Source organism: Asterias rubens, chromosome 6 (assembly GCF_902459465.1).
Source record: "Asterias rubens chromosome 6, eAstRub1.3, whole genome shotgun sequence".
Classification (NCBI taxonomy): Eukaryota; Metazoa; Echinodermata; class Asteroidea; order Forcipulatida; family Asteriidae; genus Asterias; species Asterias rubens.
Window position 1 is genome coordinate 7,255,632 of NC_047067.1, and position 17,440 is coordinate 7,273,071.

The window sequence follows — 17,440 nt, forward strand, 5'->3', positions numbered from 1 at the left end:
AAAAAATATACATGTATTGTTATTTTTGACTTGTCGTTATGACAATTTTGTTTCTGTAAAAAGTTCGAATCAGTTAAGCTAGTCAAAATAAATTAAATAGACCTATCAAAGGTTTTTTACTGGATGTGATACAAGCATGTTTGTTTTTTCATTGGATATTATGATGCATTATTAGCGCGGGGAACTCAGCCCCCCCCCCCCCCCCCACCCCCTTAAAACCTCCTACCTGTTAACAAAAACAGGTTGTTTAAAATACGCCGAAGGTGAAACGGCGTTGGGTTTTTTAATTTTGTATTTCTTTTTACAAAGACAAACTTGTTTTATGGAGATTCGTAGACCCTCCATCTGTGACACAGGACTTAGTTCACAGAACTTGACTATCAAGGGCCTGGGTATGCTGTAAAAAAAATGCACTAAAATAAAATTAGTGTAAACAATTACTTCGTGTTTTTTTGTTTCCCTCGATTGTTCTTTTTCGAAATTCCCTGGTCAGAATTGACCCGGATTATGTGGTCTCAGGGTGCATTACTAGTACTCCGCTGTTATTTGAAGTCGGTTGAAATGGTTACAACGTCAATGGACTTTTAGGTTCTTGGTCGGGTTAAGGGTATTATAGGCGCTGCATAAAAAATACAAACCGAAAGATTAAGAGCCTCCCGTGGTCTTTGTACCCAAAGTTCCTCGTTGAGCGGTCTTTAGAATAGACCTTTTCGCAAATACCGGGGCGCGAATTAGGTGCATTGTGGTCTAGCTGGTATCCAAATTTGATCCATATATATCCCACAATGCACCTCATTCAACAGTCTGCGCTTGCGCATTGGTATTTGCGATAAGGTCTATTCCCATTATGGAGACCCTTTCTTTTGTTTGCCTTTTCTGTTTTGTCCTCGGTAATTATAAAAAACAAAACAATTGCGGCTCTCGATGCACGAAATTAGAGAAAAATTCATGCACTATAAAGCTTCATGAAAAATATAAATCCACAACTTTTTTTTGCGAGTCGAGGATTTTATTTAGTGAGGTACAATGGACCCCCTGAGCTAGTCAAATTTACAGCTATGAGCTGGTCGTCGATAAAGCGCCCTCTTGTGTTAGCAAATTTCTGGTTCTCTATCAGACAATTAATCATTGTTGCCTTCCAAGTTAAAAGAAAAACATTGTTGCCTTCCAAGTTAAAAGAAAAAACACGTTACGCAAATGCGGCAAGTAAACAAACAGTAGTGCGTACATTTTAGAACTATTAACAATACATTTAGATAAATCATTCAATCAACTAATCCAATAGTGCCTGTTTACTACTTTGTGTTAATTTCATTTAATTCTGACACCTTTCATGCTATGACCTTCAATACATCCCCAACTATTTAAACTAAATATTTAAACTAATTAAAACAAAATAAATATGGCATTGATTGCAAAATTTAAAACAGTTTAAGTTATTAACAACTCGTGCGTGCACCTTTTATCATTTGAAGTGTGAGACAAAACGTTAGTATTACCATTGCAGATAAAAAGTAAAATTAGTTTTACCTTATATGAACCCATAAATGTATTTTGTTTTAAATATGCATCGTGATTTACTATGGTGGTAAAAAAAACATAAATTGATGTGTTAGACCTTTTCGAAATCGCACTTAAGTTTGATTTGGGCTATTCAAAAATAAAAGATTATATTTCGAAAAACCTCACCCTGTACCCGTTTTACTACAATGGATCTTATACTTTGAATATACAAAACAAAAATTCTGCGTCTAGAGCGGGTCATGTTGTGAGTTCGGTGCACTGAACTGTTGCCGTTGGAATCATAATATTTTTGGCTGGTTTGGTTGCATTATCGAAAAATGTTCTGATCTTATTTATGTGACTGTTCTCATTTTGAAGATGTACAGGTTTGTTAAAATAAAAACACTCTGAAAAATAGAGCTTTGTTATTGTGCAGCCATCTTGTTTTTCTCCCAATTAAGACGAGGTTGTAAGAGCAACAAATCTGGCTCCCTTTTGATATAATGGAATTCAATATTAATTATTGTTGTTTATGGGCAGTGAACCCGAGCAAAATGGTGTTAGCAGGATAGAGGCATATTGCATGTTATTGGCAAGCTATAATTATGTTATAAAAAATTTAAGCAGAAGATACTGCTTGGCAAATTTCTTTGCTTTGCAAAAAATGAGTGATGGATTTCTGGTTGGTATTCTGTTTCTGTTAAAGGTAGTGGACACTATTGGTAGTTCCTCAAAATAATTATTAGCATAAAACTTTACTTGGTAACGAGTAATGGGGAGATGTCCATAGAAACGGGTCCCTCTGAAATGACGTAGTTTTCGAGAAAGAAGTAATTTTCCACGAATTTGATTTCGAGACCTTAGATTTAGAATTTGATGTCTCGAAATCAAGCATTTGAAAGCACACAACTTCGTGTCGTCGTGTGCCCGGCAAAAGGACGTAAGGGAAAGTTCCCGGCAGAAGGACGTAAGCAATTTATGTTAAAATTTGTGTTTCAAGAATTATGAGCGGGAAAGTTTGGTAAATTTGTTGCCATGCAAAAGTCATTCTAGAAAGGTTAAATTCTGCATGGGGAATGGGGAAACATGTCTTCAGGTAATTCTAGCAAAAGAACAAACAAAAATGACATATTTTTCATGTCAGGAGCCATTTTGTTGCTTACGTCCTTTTGTTACTGGGACGAACTACTTTATGTTCCCGGCAAAAGGGCGTAAGGCCTTACGCCCTTTTGCCGGGCACACGACGGTGTGACAAGGGTGTTTTTTTTTCTTTTCACTATTATCTCGCGACTTCGATGACCAATTGAGCTCAAATTGTCACAGGTTTGTAATTTCATGCATTTGTTGAGATACACCAAGTGAGAAGACTGGTCTTTGACAATTATCAATAGTGTCCAGTGTCTTTAAGCAATACTTTTCAGTGCTTAGCAAGTTTCTGTGCTTATAGGCTTTGTGAAATTGGGGCCTGGTCCCAGACACATGTATTGGCTTTAACAAGAATGGGAATGGTACGTAAAACTTTAATAATATTACAACTTATAAAAGGGTGCTTTAAATCTGATAGACATTTTCAACGAGTCCATTGTCGACTGGCTCGGCGATTTCGTTGTCATTGTTCATATTCTGTTCTTGCTCGATTCGTTCGTTAGGTTGATCGTCAGGGCCAACACTTGTGTCCTGTTCGACAAGCTCAACGGACTGATTTTTCGGGTTTTCCAACTGGTCCTGTCCGTCTTGTTCGACAGATAAGTCTATAATGTTCCCGCTCGTATAGTCGTCACCAGGTTCGCTGGGCACGTCATTGGGGTTCTCACTCTGCTCGACAGGTTCATCAGGCTTTTCATCGGGCTTTCTGGTGTCGTTTTTACTGCCAGTTTCCTTGGGTTGACAATCATGGTCTACAACAGGGTTATGTTCGACAGAATCATCAGATTGACCATCAACTTCCACGCTCTGATTAAGGTCAATCGACTCGTCAAGTTGATCATTAGTTTTCTCATCCTGATTGTGTTCGACTTCTCCGACAGTTTCATCGACAGTGTTTTCCGAGTACTCTTCGGTGCCAGTAGAAACAATTTTCTCGCCGTCTGTAATTTCACTTCCAGTTTCGCCTACAACACCAAGTTCATCAGTTACCTCGCCAATGGCGTCATCATTGTCCTCGCCGAGAGCGCAATCACCGTCCGGGACGGTAATAACCAGGGATCGGCTAGATAACGGTGTTCCGCAAGCATCCCGTTCGCCCTCTTGGGAAACTCCCACTACTGGATCATCAGGAAGAGTTTCAAATTGGTCGCGATTTACGTCATGGGTTTTTTCTTCCTCACTTTGTTTGTTTTTATCAGGAGTTGTACGACCAGTTTCGGAGATTTCTTTCTCAGAACTGACATCTTCCAGCTTCGGAAGTTCGTCGGTCTTGCCTTTGGTCGACTGTGTTTTCTCTTCACTTTCTGAGACTCCCGTCCGTGACGTCATTGATGTCAATGGTCGTGCGGTCGTGACAAACGACGCCGATTGAACAGCAGTGTACTCAGAAGCCGGCGGAGTGACGGGGCGCCCGATTCGCAATTCGGCCCACGTTCCCTGTTCCCGACGCCTTTGTGCTTCAGGGTAAAACTTCTCTCGCGAAAGTTTGGAGAGCGGTGGGGATTTGACCCGGCGAGGTGGTTTTTCAATGGCCTTGATCGGGCCTCGTTTACTACGATCACTGTCGAACAGGTTGGATGAGATACCGTCTTTCAGAGATTGCTCGCCCAGGGTCAGGAGGCGCTCGCTTTGGATCTGGAGACGTGGAGCATCGGTCCTGGAAGCGGACAAGTTCGGTAGACCTGGCACGTTACTCGGTCGACTCATGCGATGTTTTTCGAGATTACTAGATACCTCCATGGCTACCTTGTATTCAACACCCATGACACTTAATTGCTTGCCGTTTATACGGGGGCTGGACGGACCGTCTTGCCGGTCCATCGATTCGTGAAGGTTGGCAATTCTCTCGCTCGTGTACTTATGGAGTTGCGTAGGCACTGACTTCGTCTGACTGTCAGCTTTACGTGCCTGCTTTGGAGGCGGTTTGCGGAGGGTTCCGAATGGTATGCGTTTGACGTTGATCGCCAATAAGTCAAGATTGTCGTAGAATCTCTGGAACGTTGTTTTGTTGCTTGAGCCACCACGGGTTCCATCCTGCACAACGTCCGGACGATGTTTCGTAAGGTATCGCTCGCGGTACCTCCCAGCCGCACTGTTCATGAGGGGTCCTCCAAACGGGCTTATCGCAAGCCGCTCGCATTGCTGCGTTACGGTATAAACGCTGTATGGACGACAAACCCTGTCATCGAAGGCGTTCGCAGACGTTCTGGCGCTACCCTTTATAACATCTACCGTCACCCTGTTACGTGCGTCCATCGTGACGAACGCCTTGTGTAGCTCCGTCGTTCGCCGTTCCATCTTCCCTGGTGCCGTTCTCAGACGGTGGGAACGGCGTCTGGCCGGGTTCACTCTGTGAGACGCTGTGCTTACTGCTCTGGTTGGTGGTGGGTCCCGTGGAGGGTAGCTGGAAAACCCTTGCACTTGGATTGGCTCTTCGTTTGAGGGGGCAATAGGGGCGATTGAGACCCTTGACTTGCTCCTGAGTGACACTGTTCCTGGATACCCTTCTTCACCGAAGTTATCAGTCTCCTTGGGATCTTTAAGATGTGAGTTATCAGTGTGATGACTGATTGAACTTAAGGGTCGCCACTGACCGTCACCGATTGAGTTGACACCCATGTTGGTTTGAATCACAACGTCCATTGGGTCAGGCGCTTTCGACACTCGGGTAGCGGCCATCTTGGATTCCCTCTGATGAAGTTTTGTGTGTCTTTCACTTATCGTAGCATCCTTTCAGATCCTGTAAAGAATTGATCATGTCAGTTGTTAATACGTAATACGTATGAATAAATTTACACCAAGATAAAGATAGATAAAGGCAGAATTTTTAACAATGGAGAATTATATTGAAACTTAGTAAGCTGAAAGTTTGCTTTTGATAAATTTGATACAAGTACGAAAATGTAACAAAGAGAGAATCTTCAAGAACATTCGTCAAAAAACTTATTGTCTAATTTCAGATTGCGCTAATTATAACAATCCCATTAACCACACTAGACATTGAGCTTTCTACAATGTACGACTATTGTGTGCGTTTATTGAAACTGTCTTTTGAGGATTGCAATAACACAACACAACTACCACACAGGAAAGTGAAACATCATGTCATAGGTCTAAACACCTTCGTATTATAAAAAAACAAAACAATACAACAACATTAACAACAACAACAACAACAACAACAACATTTGGGAACTTCAAATTAATTGTTTAGGCTTTTGATGAAAATAGGCAAGGCGACTCAATGGATATGTTTATAAATTTGCAGTCGTTTTAGTTTGTTTATGTTTTTTATTTTTGTGAAGCAGCAGTTGTCACATTATTTTGTTGTTAATACAACTTTTTACGCCACAATATTGCGACACCACAGAAAGCGTGGAAACTTTTTTTATTGGAGAGGTTTTATATGTGTGGTAACATCGAAAATCGAACAGACCCAGTTTTTTAATGAAATGGTGAGAACAACATTGTTAAAATTGTAAATTGTGCACAGATTTGAACATAGAAACTATACACAGTAAATTTATATAGTTATGGTGGGAAAACTTCAGTTGAAATCGCTTAAAAGGCTATTTAGTTTTTTAGAAAGAAAACAAGCTGATCTCTAAATGAAAATGAACATTGAAAATGGCCTAATGTGAGTTTATCACCGTTATTTCGTGGCTACCATGCTGATTTGTTTACATATATGATTATTCTTGTCAGCCTTTCCAGCATCTACACAAGGTGAAGACAATGAAGAACGATTCGGTTTTAGAAGTGGGGGGAGACCCCCCTCCAAAAAAAAAAAAAAAAAAAAAAATTCTAGGGAAAATAAAAACCCACGAAGTCAGGTAGGGGCTGACAAACCTAATCCACTACTAACGATCGGCAGATTTGAACTTTCACGTGTGTATATTATTTTACGGTGGGCTATGTTTTTGTTTGGGCAGTCCCCGGCACAAAGTTCAGATACTGGTCTTTGATTACCGTTCGTAAAATGTTGCTTTGGAAAAGTTTCCGTATGGCGCCACCACTTTTTCATTCGAAGTAAAATAATATAGTATCTAATTTACCTGATTGATATAAATTATCCCTTTTTGTAAAAATGAGTGAAAAAGTGGTGGCGCCATACGGAAAGTTATCCGTTGCTTTTTGTAACTGTAATTTTAGTTAGCTAACAAACTATACCTTACCTAGACAACTCCAATATCCGGTGAACAACTATATATACAGTGTCCTCAGTAGCTGGTTGGATATCATTGACGAATGCATGTCTAGTAGCGGGTGAGTGCATGTAGGTCGCACAGTTGCACCTGTAGTTCCACACTAGTAAACTGGTTGTCAAAGTTGAACTATCATACTTGAAGCACGCCTGAAAAAAAGTACACGTCGTGACCCGAATAGTTGAAGTATTATTACCTCTCCATTACGGACCACTCGTGTATAATGTATCACTTCTAAAGTGTGTAGATTTATTGCGATTTGAGTCAAGAAACGTTCAGACTCATATTTTGCCGTTTAATGAGAATTGTCCACAGTGTTCGTAATTGCTGTAATCGTGTTGCGAAAAGTACAACTATAAACGAAAACCCTTCTCGGCTGCTTCAGACTACATCGCGGTGGCGGCTTTAAATTCACAATACTTTGGCTAGTCTAGTGCCCCGGCTTGTTAACCAGACTAGACCTATCAGACTATTGAGTTAGATTACCATTCTAATTAACAATGCCTGTTATGCACGATCGGTAAAATAACAATGGCGGCTGTGTTGTCATTGGCGACCAGGTACACTATACCAATTTAAGTCCAGTTTGTGTGTCACGTCGTGTTTTGGTGGTGGATATCACAACCTTGTGTGAGTGTGTTTACAGCGATAAGTTTGAAAAGAGCATGAATGCAGATCAATCTTTTGACACAGCGACTAAATTACTTAGGTTTGTTAGGGGATGACACAACTAGTGCAAACCACTGAGAAAAAAAATCAACGAAGTGTGACCCTGGTGGATAGTGTGACACACATGTTTCAAACGGTCAACAATTAATGAGTGATACATAGGAGAAGACATCTTGTTGGCTTGGGGTCATGTTATCAATGAACATGCTATGATGTTTGCTCATCCGGATTAACTAGATAGCAAAACTCATCATTAACAAACGGCCAGTCCGTCAAGCTTAATAATAGTAACAGATTGTCACACTTTTTTACCCTCAATTATTGCATACCCTTTTCCATTCAAAACATAAAACTTCACAATAAAAACAATGTACACAAAATAGTTAAATTAATTATAAAACGATGAAAGTTTATTCGTGCATAATTCTATAATGCAATATCTTTTCCCTTTGATGATATTCTACTTTTTACTTTAAAAGTTATTGCAAATAACAAAAATGACAATGTAACAGATGGCCTACAGAAAATCGTACATAACTGACTTTGAGGCAGCAGTGTTTGGTTTAAACCGAGAACTTAAACCAAAGGAATCCAGTAAAATAAAAGTCATCGCTTCGCTTTTGTGTACAAAATCAGAGACGGTGCTAAAAAAAAAGACCGAGTCCAAACAATCGGAGAACAAAGGGAAGTCCTCCAGTTATGGCGTTTACAAATAATGTGTGTTTAGGTGGACAAGTCTACGCAATAACTTTCAAATAAGGGATCCTACACACACAAACACACAAATTTGGGAGACAAAAATTAGGTTAATATACCACGATTTAACTATATAGACCCTTTTTAATCCCTGTTTTTACTTTTTTTTTTGGGTGGGGGAGTTCACGGGCTGTTTTCAATGTGTATACCAATTCATAAGTTGTACTTTGACATGAAATGACCTGAACTACAATGCTGTTCTTGAACAGGTACTATTCACACTTTGAAAGTGACTTTCTGTCGCTATTGGCTTTCCCAGGGTTCTTGTTTTTTTGTTTTGTCTCAGGTGTTTTGTGTAGCACCCCTACTGGAGGTTGTTTCCTGCAGCTCGTGTATCTGCCCGCGGCCAGGCCAGATTTCTCAGTAATTTGCTAGTGTTTTTACATATTTGTATTCTTATTATATAACCATTGTATTGCTTGTTCTTGTAAATCGTTGATGTGGAATTATATTTTTTAAGTGTTTTTTTTTTTCATGTTTGCTGGCAAATAAAATGAAATGAAATTAAATAAATTACTGCATGTATTGCACACTGCACATTAATCACAATCCAGCCGACACTGCAGCGTGTCGAGTTGGTACTTCAAATGCTGATTCACTACAAAGCAGTTCATTTGGAGCGGGTTTGATATTACATTCTGCAGCTGCCAATCCGAATGATTTACACACGAACCACAAAAACACCGATTTCATGCACAAAGAACCCAGACATAACATTAAAAAAAAATCATAGAATAATTTATCATGTTCGTAAAATTAAAATATGATTATCGTTTATAAACTTTTGGCTGTTCGGCATGCAAGTGGAGTACCGTACCTTATTGCAATTTAAATTGCATCGCCCGATTCTAAAAAAAAAAAAAAAAAATGATATCACGTCAAGACACCGATAGTTAATTAAATGATCTAAGCTTTTGGTTTTTAATTTAATACCACTTATTTGGCTTTAAGCCATTACACACTTTCGGAACCGAAAAAAAAAGTTCACAGATTTACAACTTACAGGGTTTACAGAAGGTAATCATGAAAGACTTCTCTTGAAATACTATTCCATGAAATGCTTTACTTTTTGAGAAAATATTAAAACAATTATCAATTCTCGATATCAAGAATTACGGATTATAGTAAACACATGTCATGACACGGCGAAACGTGCGGAAACAAGGGTGGGTTTTCCCATTATTTTCTCCCGACTCCGATGACCGATTGAGCTTAAATTTTCACAGGTTTGTTATTTTATATATATATAAGTTGTGATACACGAAGTGTGGACCTTTGGACAATACTGTTTACTGAAAGTGTCCAATGGCTTTAATTTTGTGACGTGCAATACCTAAAATGAAAATTTACAATTTTTCCCAAGTGTGTAAAAAAAGCCACTCGACGAATCGGGCCTATCTTTAACATCTCGTAGACTCCTCGCGAGCACGGTCGTCACAATTATTAATTATTTTCGCAAGAGGTTTTAGTTTTTTGTTTACTAGGTTAGTGCAAAGCAATTTAGAAAGTTTATTTATTACAAGATAAAGAGTACAAGTAGTGCATTGTTTGAGCACCGTCGTCTTTCGAGAAATTCGGGCATCGTATCAGTCGTTAGTCCTACCACCAACTTTTTACTTACACTTCGGTGAAAAAAGGCTGCATTTGAGTTATTAGGAGAGCCAACTTTGTGCATTGTCTTTTAAAGGCAGTGGTAATTATTGGTAATTACTCAGAATAATTATTATCATAAAACCTTTCTTGATTGTGAGTAATGGGGGGAGGTTGATAGTATAAAACATTGTGAGAAACGGCACCCTCTGAAGTGAAGTACTTTTCGAGAAAGAAGTAATTTTTACATGTATTTGACTTCGAGACCTCAAGTTTAGAATTTGAGGTATCGAAATCAAGCATCTGAAAGCACACAACTTTGTTTGACAAGGGTGTTTTTTCTTTTATTATTATCTCGCAACTTCGATGACCAATTGACCTCAAATTTTCACAGGTTTGTTATTTTATGCATATGTTGAGATACACCAAGTGAGAAGACTGGTCTATGATAGTTACCAATAGTGTCTAGTGTATTTTAATAATTATGCAATTCGGAAAAAACAAATCCTCTGTCATCATCCGTCGTTTTTGAGCTAATAAAATTATCGGCATAATATTGTACATGATTCTTTTACCAATATAACATTTTCTGGCACTTCCACTTCGTTGGGGTTTGAGCTCCACCGATCCCACCGGCGATGGTCATCTACCTCCGAACCTTCCAACCACCGGGCGGGACCCGTGCCTCCCAGGCCCGGAGCTCGCCATCGGGGCCCTTATTGCCCCCACTGATTCCCCATCCCCCATGCCCGGACTCCCGACCAATCATGGCATTACAGAATCCCCAAGTCTAGTTTATAGACAGAACTACCCTCGGTGTCATTCACCTCATTGAAGCAACATCTACAATGGTACGGACACAAGTTAGTCTTATCGGAACGGACTCCCTGTGGACGCCTATTCATCAATGACCTCCACGGTGGCGATTTACGGACCACCTTCTGCCGATTGGGGGCACTATACCAGGCTAACGGTGACTTGCTGTCAGCCCGGTCTGCTGATGTAGAGTCCTTAGTACTCGGAGAAGGTTTCTTGTGGAGTACAGCCGCGCTTGTGTGAGGCCGACTTGATGAAGCCAAGGGTCGCGAGTTACCGAACGTATTGAAAGCTTTCTCCATTTGTGTCCGACTCTGAAAGAGACCATGCTGGTCGCGAGACCCCCAACCTCCCTGACGAAAATACGAGTCCGCACTCCCAGTACGACTAGGCTCGCGACTCCACCCTCTGGACGGGAACATTGAGCCGGGGGGAAAGAACGAATTCACGGTATCCCCGAGCTCGTCGCAAGCCCAACGGTCATCGAGTCTCACTTTCAAGACACCCAGTTTAGGAAGGGTGTAGTCCCGCTTATTGTTCCAAGACTCCAGGTCCTGTTGAGGGTACACGGTAACACGAGTTGAAGTCAGTTCCAACCCTGCAGAGGTCGGTTCTTTTCGCTTTAACTTGGAGTAATACGCTGGCTCTGGTGCCTTCTTGTATCTCAGTTGTGTCCCGTTACATGACACTCCTTCGAGAGGGGTACCAGCTCGACCCTCATGGCCGTCGGTAGGGGATTTTGAGTTCGATCTCAGTGTTTTCTCGCCACCTTCACGTGAGGAAGGTCCTCCAGACAATCCTTCTACATGGTCCGTATCATCAGCGACTGCGGTGTCAGGCTCCATGATGATGCTTTATGGTTCAACGCTCAAGATACGAATGCAAACCCGAGTAGTGCTGGTCTCTCTGATACAGCCTTAGTCCATGGTAGAATATTCCTAGTTTAACGTTTGACTGGGGTTGCGCTGGTGTGTTGCTGATATTTTGTGGTTGTGTGTCGAAATAGATTATTATTATCAACGACGCAGGTGGAGAGTTTCCCCTTGAAGCAAAAGCATATCCATCGTGAATTTGCTCCCTGTAAACAACGACACGCAAAAGATTAACAATCGAAACAAGCAAAAAACGAGTCTGACAGTTAACGAAAATAAAGAAATGCGGGCTGACGATAACTTGGTCTACACACCTAACTGAAAGACAAGACTGGTGAAGAAGGGCGGGATGGCCGACACGAGTAAAATGTAGAGACATAACATAAGATACATTATAATCGTCATGCCAGAAACAAACCGGCAAGGAGAACCAGCAGTGCCATGCAATCTGGCACAGCACTAGCCAAGCTCCCTCTCTACCGAAGGCTTTACAGAATTTGCATAAAATAATGCATACAAATTTGCATACAAAGTGTATTGCCCAACTTGAGATTCTTGAAATTACTTTTAAGAATGACTCACTTTATATTAAAATAAAATGTTATGTCTCTATTTGATCAAATGACTTGATGTGATTTGATTCCATTACGAAACATAACATTTGAGTTGAAAGTTATTGCACTCAGCTCAAACTCGAGTCAACAGACTCATGAACATCCGGCGCAAGTTGGATGACCCGATACAATAAAACCGGACTCCGCCCCCCCCCCCCCAAAAAAAAAAAAAAAAAAACAACGTAAAAAAAAAAATTGCTATCAGGTCAAGCATCGAAAACATCGTCGAACGAATGCGACGACTTCATGCACTTTATTTGAAATAAATAATATGCAGTGACGAGGTTGCCGTCCAAGCGGTCGCCCATTTTCGGCAGCACCCCTTCCGAGCTTGAGAATAATGTTATTTTAAATTTCTTCATAAAGTGCATCAACTTGCAATCACTTACCTGATATTTAACATAAAGACGTTGTAATTAATATACCATGACAACAATACACGAATCTTTAAAATGATCACAAGCGATTTTAACATTCCACTGAGAGCAAAATACATCCATGTCACCCAAACTGCCTTACTCGTGAGCAACTGATACAAACAGTAGCTCGTATCAACACAAACCACACATCACTTTGGCTCCACATTGATTAATTAAACACTAGATGTTCTTGTAGGTTAATTAAACCAACACGAGTTGAAACATTCTTTTTGTCACGGTTGAATTATCCTTTCTCTGTGGATAAATTGAGGTAAATATTTGCCACTCTTTACGGTCGGAGGAGGAACACGATCTTTTGTAAGTACTGGACGACTGTTTCATCTCCAGTATCTGTTCCAAACGTGATGGATTAAATTGCGTGGCAGGGATAGTCTGTAAACATATCTAACGATTGTTAAATACTATTTATGACATTAACCCGGATATGAAACGAAATGTTCACCTGTATGGGTTTAAAGACAATGCTGACAATTTTAATTTTAACTTTCAAGTGTTCCTTTGTGATATTTGTGTGCGGTTGACTGAATAAAAACAATCATCCCTATAATAACGTTTTGCTGCTTTATGTTTTCATGAAGTGAAACTAAACTGTGCAATAGTTGAACTTTTTCTTGTGAGAAACATACCACAAACAGTCGTCGAATGTCGTCTGTACATGTTAACTTTTATTTAACCTTTGTTCGATGTCTTTCCCCTAATGAGTAGGGAATCGATTTGACAAATAATAACTGAGCAAAGGAAGCGACAAGGTAGCGTGACATTCTCTCCAAGGTGTCATTTTAAATATTTATTCATGAAAGTTTCCTTGAGTCAGGAAATAATAATGTTTGCCTTTGGCAACCCCCCAAAATAAGATTTAATCTTATGTTTCCGCTAACTGAGAAAGTATAGTTGAAATTCCACCATTTTTATTTATTTCCTTAATACTTTCTTTTGTAAGAAAAGGTAAACAGAAATGACAAGATGCCATTCTCACGAAAGGAAATAGGAATCTTACAGACACATTCGAAATCATTGCACTGGACGCTATTGGTAGTTATATCCAAAATAATTGTTAGCATAACAAACTTCTTTGCTAACGAGTACGACTATACTCCTACGACGGGATGTACTCATTTGAAGATAGATAGATAGATAGTAATGGAGAGCTGTTGATAGTATAAAACGTTGGGAGAAACGGCTCCCTCTGAAGTAACATAGTTTTCAAGAAAGAGGTAATACTTTTCAGATTATAGTGTACTCCTTATTAGGGATTGTTCTTCCTGCGTAGACACTACTCGCTCCAGATTTTGGGCGGTCTTTTGAAATGAAATTTTCACATTTTTAGTTTTATTGTGCACCACTCCATTTATAAAATAATCGAACGGTTAAAAAAACCGAAGGTATACAAAAAAAGAGTCTGCAACTATATAGATGCATTGATTTGGATTTACCTTTTTTTTTCGTATCTCGGCACCCAATGCTTCCGTACACACGAGTCCATACAACACAATGTCAAAGGCGCGATTTGATTGAATACAGTTGAGTATAGTAAAGAGTGCATTCGAACTCGAACCCATGATATCAAAAGTATCATGGCAACGCGGTCAACACTTTGATTATGCACAAATAATATATCACAACAATATCCACAGTGTAGTATGTAGGTATCAAAATACTGAAAGAAAAACAAACTATGAACCACAGGGAACCGGTAGGCTTACATGTAGGTATGGAAGATTACTCTAAATGGCTTTTTTTGGCGTGATTTGAAATAGAATTTATTATAAAGCTGTTAATAAAAATATCACATCACCATACATGGAAAAGGGAAGGTAACCCGTCAAACTGACATAGGCCTGTAGTATTTCCATTGTAAAAAAAAATGTACACAGCAAAGTGAAGATTCGAGGCTTAGCTACCTAAACAGAAACATTGTTGAGCAAAGTGTCATTCCATGAAAGCGAATTAGTATACTATTCTTTCAGATGTATGTGATATTGTTAATGTGCAGTTTGCCTAGCAAGCTTTATAGCAAATGACAAGAAGGATGCTGCCACAATCAGTACGAAGGGACACATACACCAAATGGCAACTGACTTTGATATTTAGAGTTTATCAGTCAGCAAACACAAATAATTAGACAGGCGTGAACAATGTGTTGGAACAAACAGAACAGACACAAACCTATCTGATGAATATTGAACCACCAACGTCCTCATTGCGAGGGAATAGTTTGTGACGGTTGTTGATGCCTCGTTCCAAGCAGAGCATCTGCGTCAGATTCTATGATTGCCACCCACAAAACACATAATAAACGACTTGAAGCATTACAGTGTATGATTGTGATTTAATATTTTACTTACCTGTAATCTGCATGAGGATATACTGCCCACATTCCACAGCCATAACTGAGAGATAAACGGCACGGACTAACATAGATAAAACATTCCTCATCACAACATACATCAAACACGTATTGCCTTGATTCATTATAACAAAGTGGTTTGTTCCGTGTTTACTGCAGTGTACACGACGAATCACAACTGCAATTTGAGCGAACTTTGGTCGTGGCGTTCTTATGTTAGGGGCTTTGGTTCGTGTGCAATACCTGTTATAAATCATAATGTTGTTTAATGAAACCATAAATTGTTTGAAGTGTAAATATAATTATTTTGTTTTAGGGTTAAAGCCATGGGACACTTTCGGAACAGAACAAAAAATGAAAGTTCACAGATTTACTAATAACTTACAGGGTTTACAGAAGGTAATGGTGAAAGACTTCTCTTGAAATATTATTCCATGAAATGCTTTACATTTTGAGAAAACATTAAAACAATTATCAATTCTCGATATCGAGAATTACGGATTTATTTTATTTAAACACACGTCATGACACGGCGAAACGTGCGGAAACAAGGGTGGGTTTTCCCGTCATTTTCTCCCGACTCCGATGACCGATTGAGCCGAAATTTTCACAGGTTTGTTATTTTATATATTATAAGTTATGATACACGAAGTGTGGGCCTTTGGACAATACTGTTTACCGAAAGTGTCCAATGGCTTTAATAACATCTTTGTATAAACATTTTCGATTCTGACAACGCATATCGCACAAAATAGAACGCAAAATATTTTGGCATTGTTACATCAATCCAGTAGCGTAATTGAGGGGAGGCCACGCCCCTATTAATGTCCGTGCCCATCGGTCCCCACCCCTATTTTAAATCTGAATTGTTGAGACTTAAAACAAAACAAAAACAGAGTAAAAATGTTACATTTTATAAGCTTTCGATTTTTTTAACAATTGTTTTTCCCATTTGCACGCATCCATTTTAAAATTTAAAATCTGAATTTATTTTGTGAAAAATCGGCTAACAAACTTACATCCTTTTTCTTATCAAGGGAAACTCCAAAAGTCAAACACGCGTGCTGTACAAATACAGTCCAGGTTGCTTTATCACTTGGCGCTTTCAAGCACCGTTTTCACCATTTCATTTAATTAAAGCTAGGAACTGCGACTGGAAAATGCGCAAATAAAAAAAAAGGGACATGTCGTTGTTTCCGACGCTTTAGAAGACAGATAAATCTGCACTTTGATCGTATGGGAACACCTGCAGCTATTAATCATAATGTTGTCAACAAATGAGATGTCAATGACAACCGGAATATGCAATCATACATGTGTTTTTGCTGCTGGAAATTAAATTGGAATGTGGGAGGGTAGGGGAGGGGGTGTAGAACTGCGTGCACTACACAATAATTGACAATAAACATTGTGTGCTTGGGGGGAGGGGTCGGGGTAGGCTGGGCCCCCTGTCTTTATCAGCAGTTCACGAGCCTAGAAGTTTAAAGTCAGGCAGCAATTTTTCCCAAAACTCCCATTAAACCACCAAAAGGGGGTGGGAGAATGCGGTCAGGCTAGGGGTAGACTGGGCCCCTGTCTTTATCCGCAAGGATAGTTATTCACGAGGCTTGATTGAAAATGGGACGTCAGAATGATGTTCAGGCTGGGGGGTGTTCTCGTACCTTGACAATAGGGGGCGCTATCAGTAGTTGCTGTGATGTGTTATTATTATTGACCTAAAGCGCACGTGTGACTTTGGTAATGTCCACAATTCTGCATTTGGTGGATCACGAACCGGAATGAGAATGTAACGACCTGAAGCAAATGACTACCCTAGAAAATATTACGAAAAGGTAATTTATATCCGTTGTCAAGGAATATTTATATCAATATGCCTTTTCATCAATGCAAAAGTACTTTGCGGGAGTTCCGCCCATTACGAGTCACGACAAAAATAATATTTACATTTTTATTTTATGTAGGGAATTTGTTTTTATCTGTATCTGTATCTGTATCTGTCGAATACTGCAACAAACTCCTCACATCACAGGATATATAAGTTGCAGGTGTACCAACTACCTCCATGGTGTATTGGAAGTGCACCATGGAGGTAGTGGGTGCTTCTAGAAACTATAAGGCTCCCCGTGAGGGCCTTATGGTTTCTGGAAGTACCAAGGGTGGCGTTTTGGTGGTTTTTTTTTGGCCCACAAGCTTTTAAAGTAATTTGAGGGCGTGTAGGCCTACTGGAATATTTGCAGTGTTCATGATTTGAACTTGGTTACAACAACAAGTGCACACTAAGCATCTTGTAAAAAGATGCTTTCAGAATTATGGTTACTACACTGAAGACAATATAACGATAACGTAACATTCTGATTTTGTTTGAATATCTCAATTATTTATTAAGAAATAACCCATCAAATATTAAACAAAATTCAAACTACAATGTTTTGAAATGTATTGACTAATAGGCTACATTATACAAAATAAGTATGATAGATTA

General features: G+C 39.5%; 2 protein-coding genes across 2 annotated transcripts; both read right to left on the bottom strand.

Moving 5' to 3' along the window:
- Window positions 1-3,054: 3,054 nt before the first annotated feature.
- On the bottom strand, window positions 3,055-5,376 carry LOC117291313. The gene has a single exon (XM_033772951.1). It carries the CDS (start codon window positions 5,326-5,328, stop codon window positions 3,055-3,057), a length of 2,274 nt encoding a protein of 757 aa, XP_033628842.1. The 5' UTR covers window positions 5,329-5,376.
- A 5,088-nt stretch (window positions 5,377-10,464) lies between these two features.
- On the bottom strand, window positions 10,465-11,530 carry LOC117291314. The gene has a single exon (XM_033772952.1). The coding sequence runs from the start codon at window positions 11,528-11,530 to the stop codon at window positions 10,643-10,645; it is 888 nt and encodes a 295-aa protein (XP_033628843.1). The 3' UTR covers window positions 10,465-10,642.
- Between the last annotated feature and the right edge of the window lie 5,910 nt (window positions 11,531-17,440).

Excerpts from the sequence above, each read along its gene's own strand:
- LOC117291314 (XM_033772952.1), bottom strand. The coding sequence starts at position 11,530 with ATGGAGCCTGACACCGCAGTCGCTGATGATACGGACCATGTAGAAGGA.
- LOC117291313 (XM_033772951.1), bottom strand. The coding sequence starts at position 5,328 with ATGGCCGCTACCCGAGTGTCGAAAGCGCCTGACCCAATGGACGTTGTG.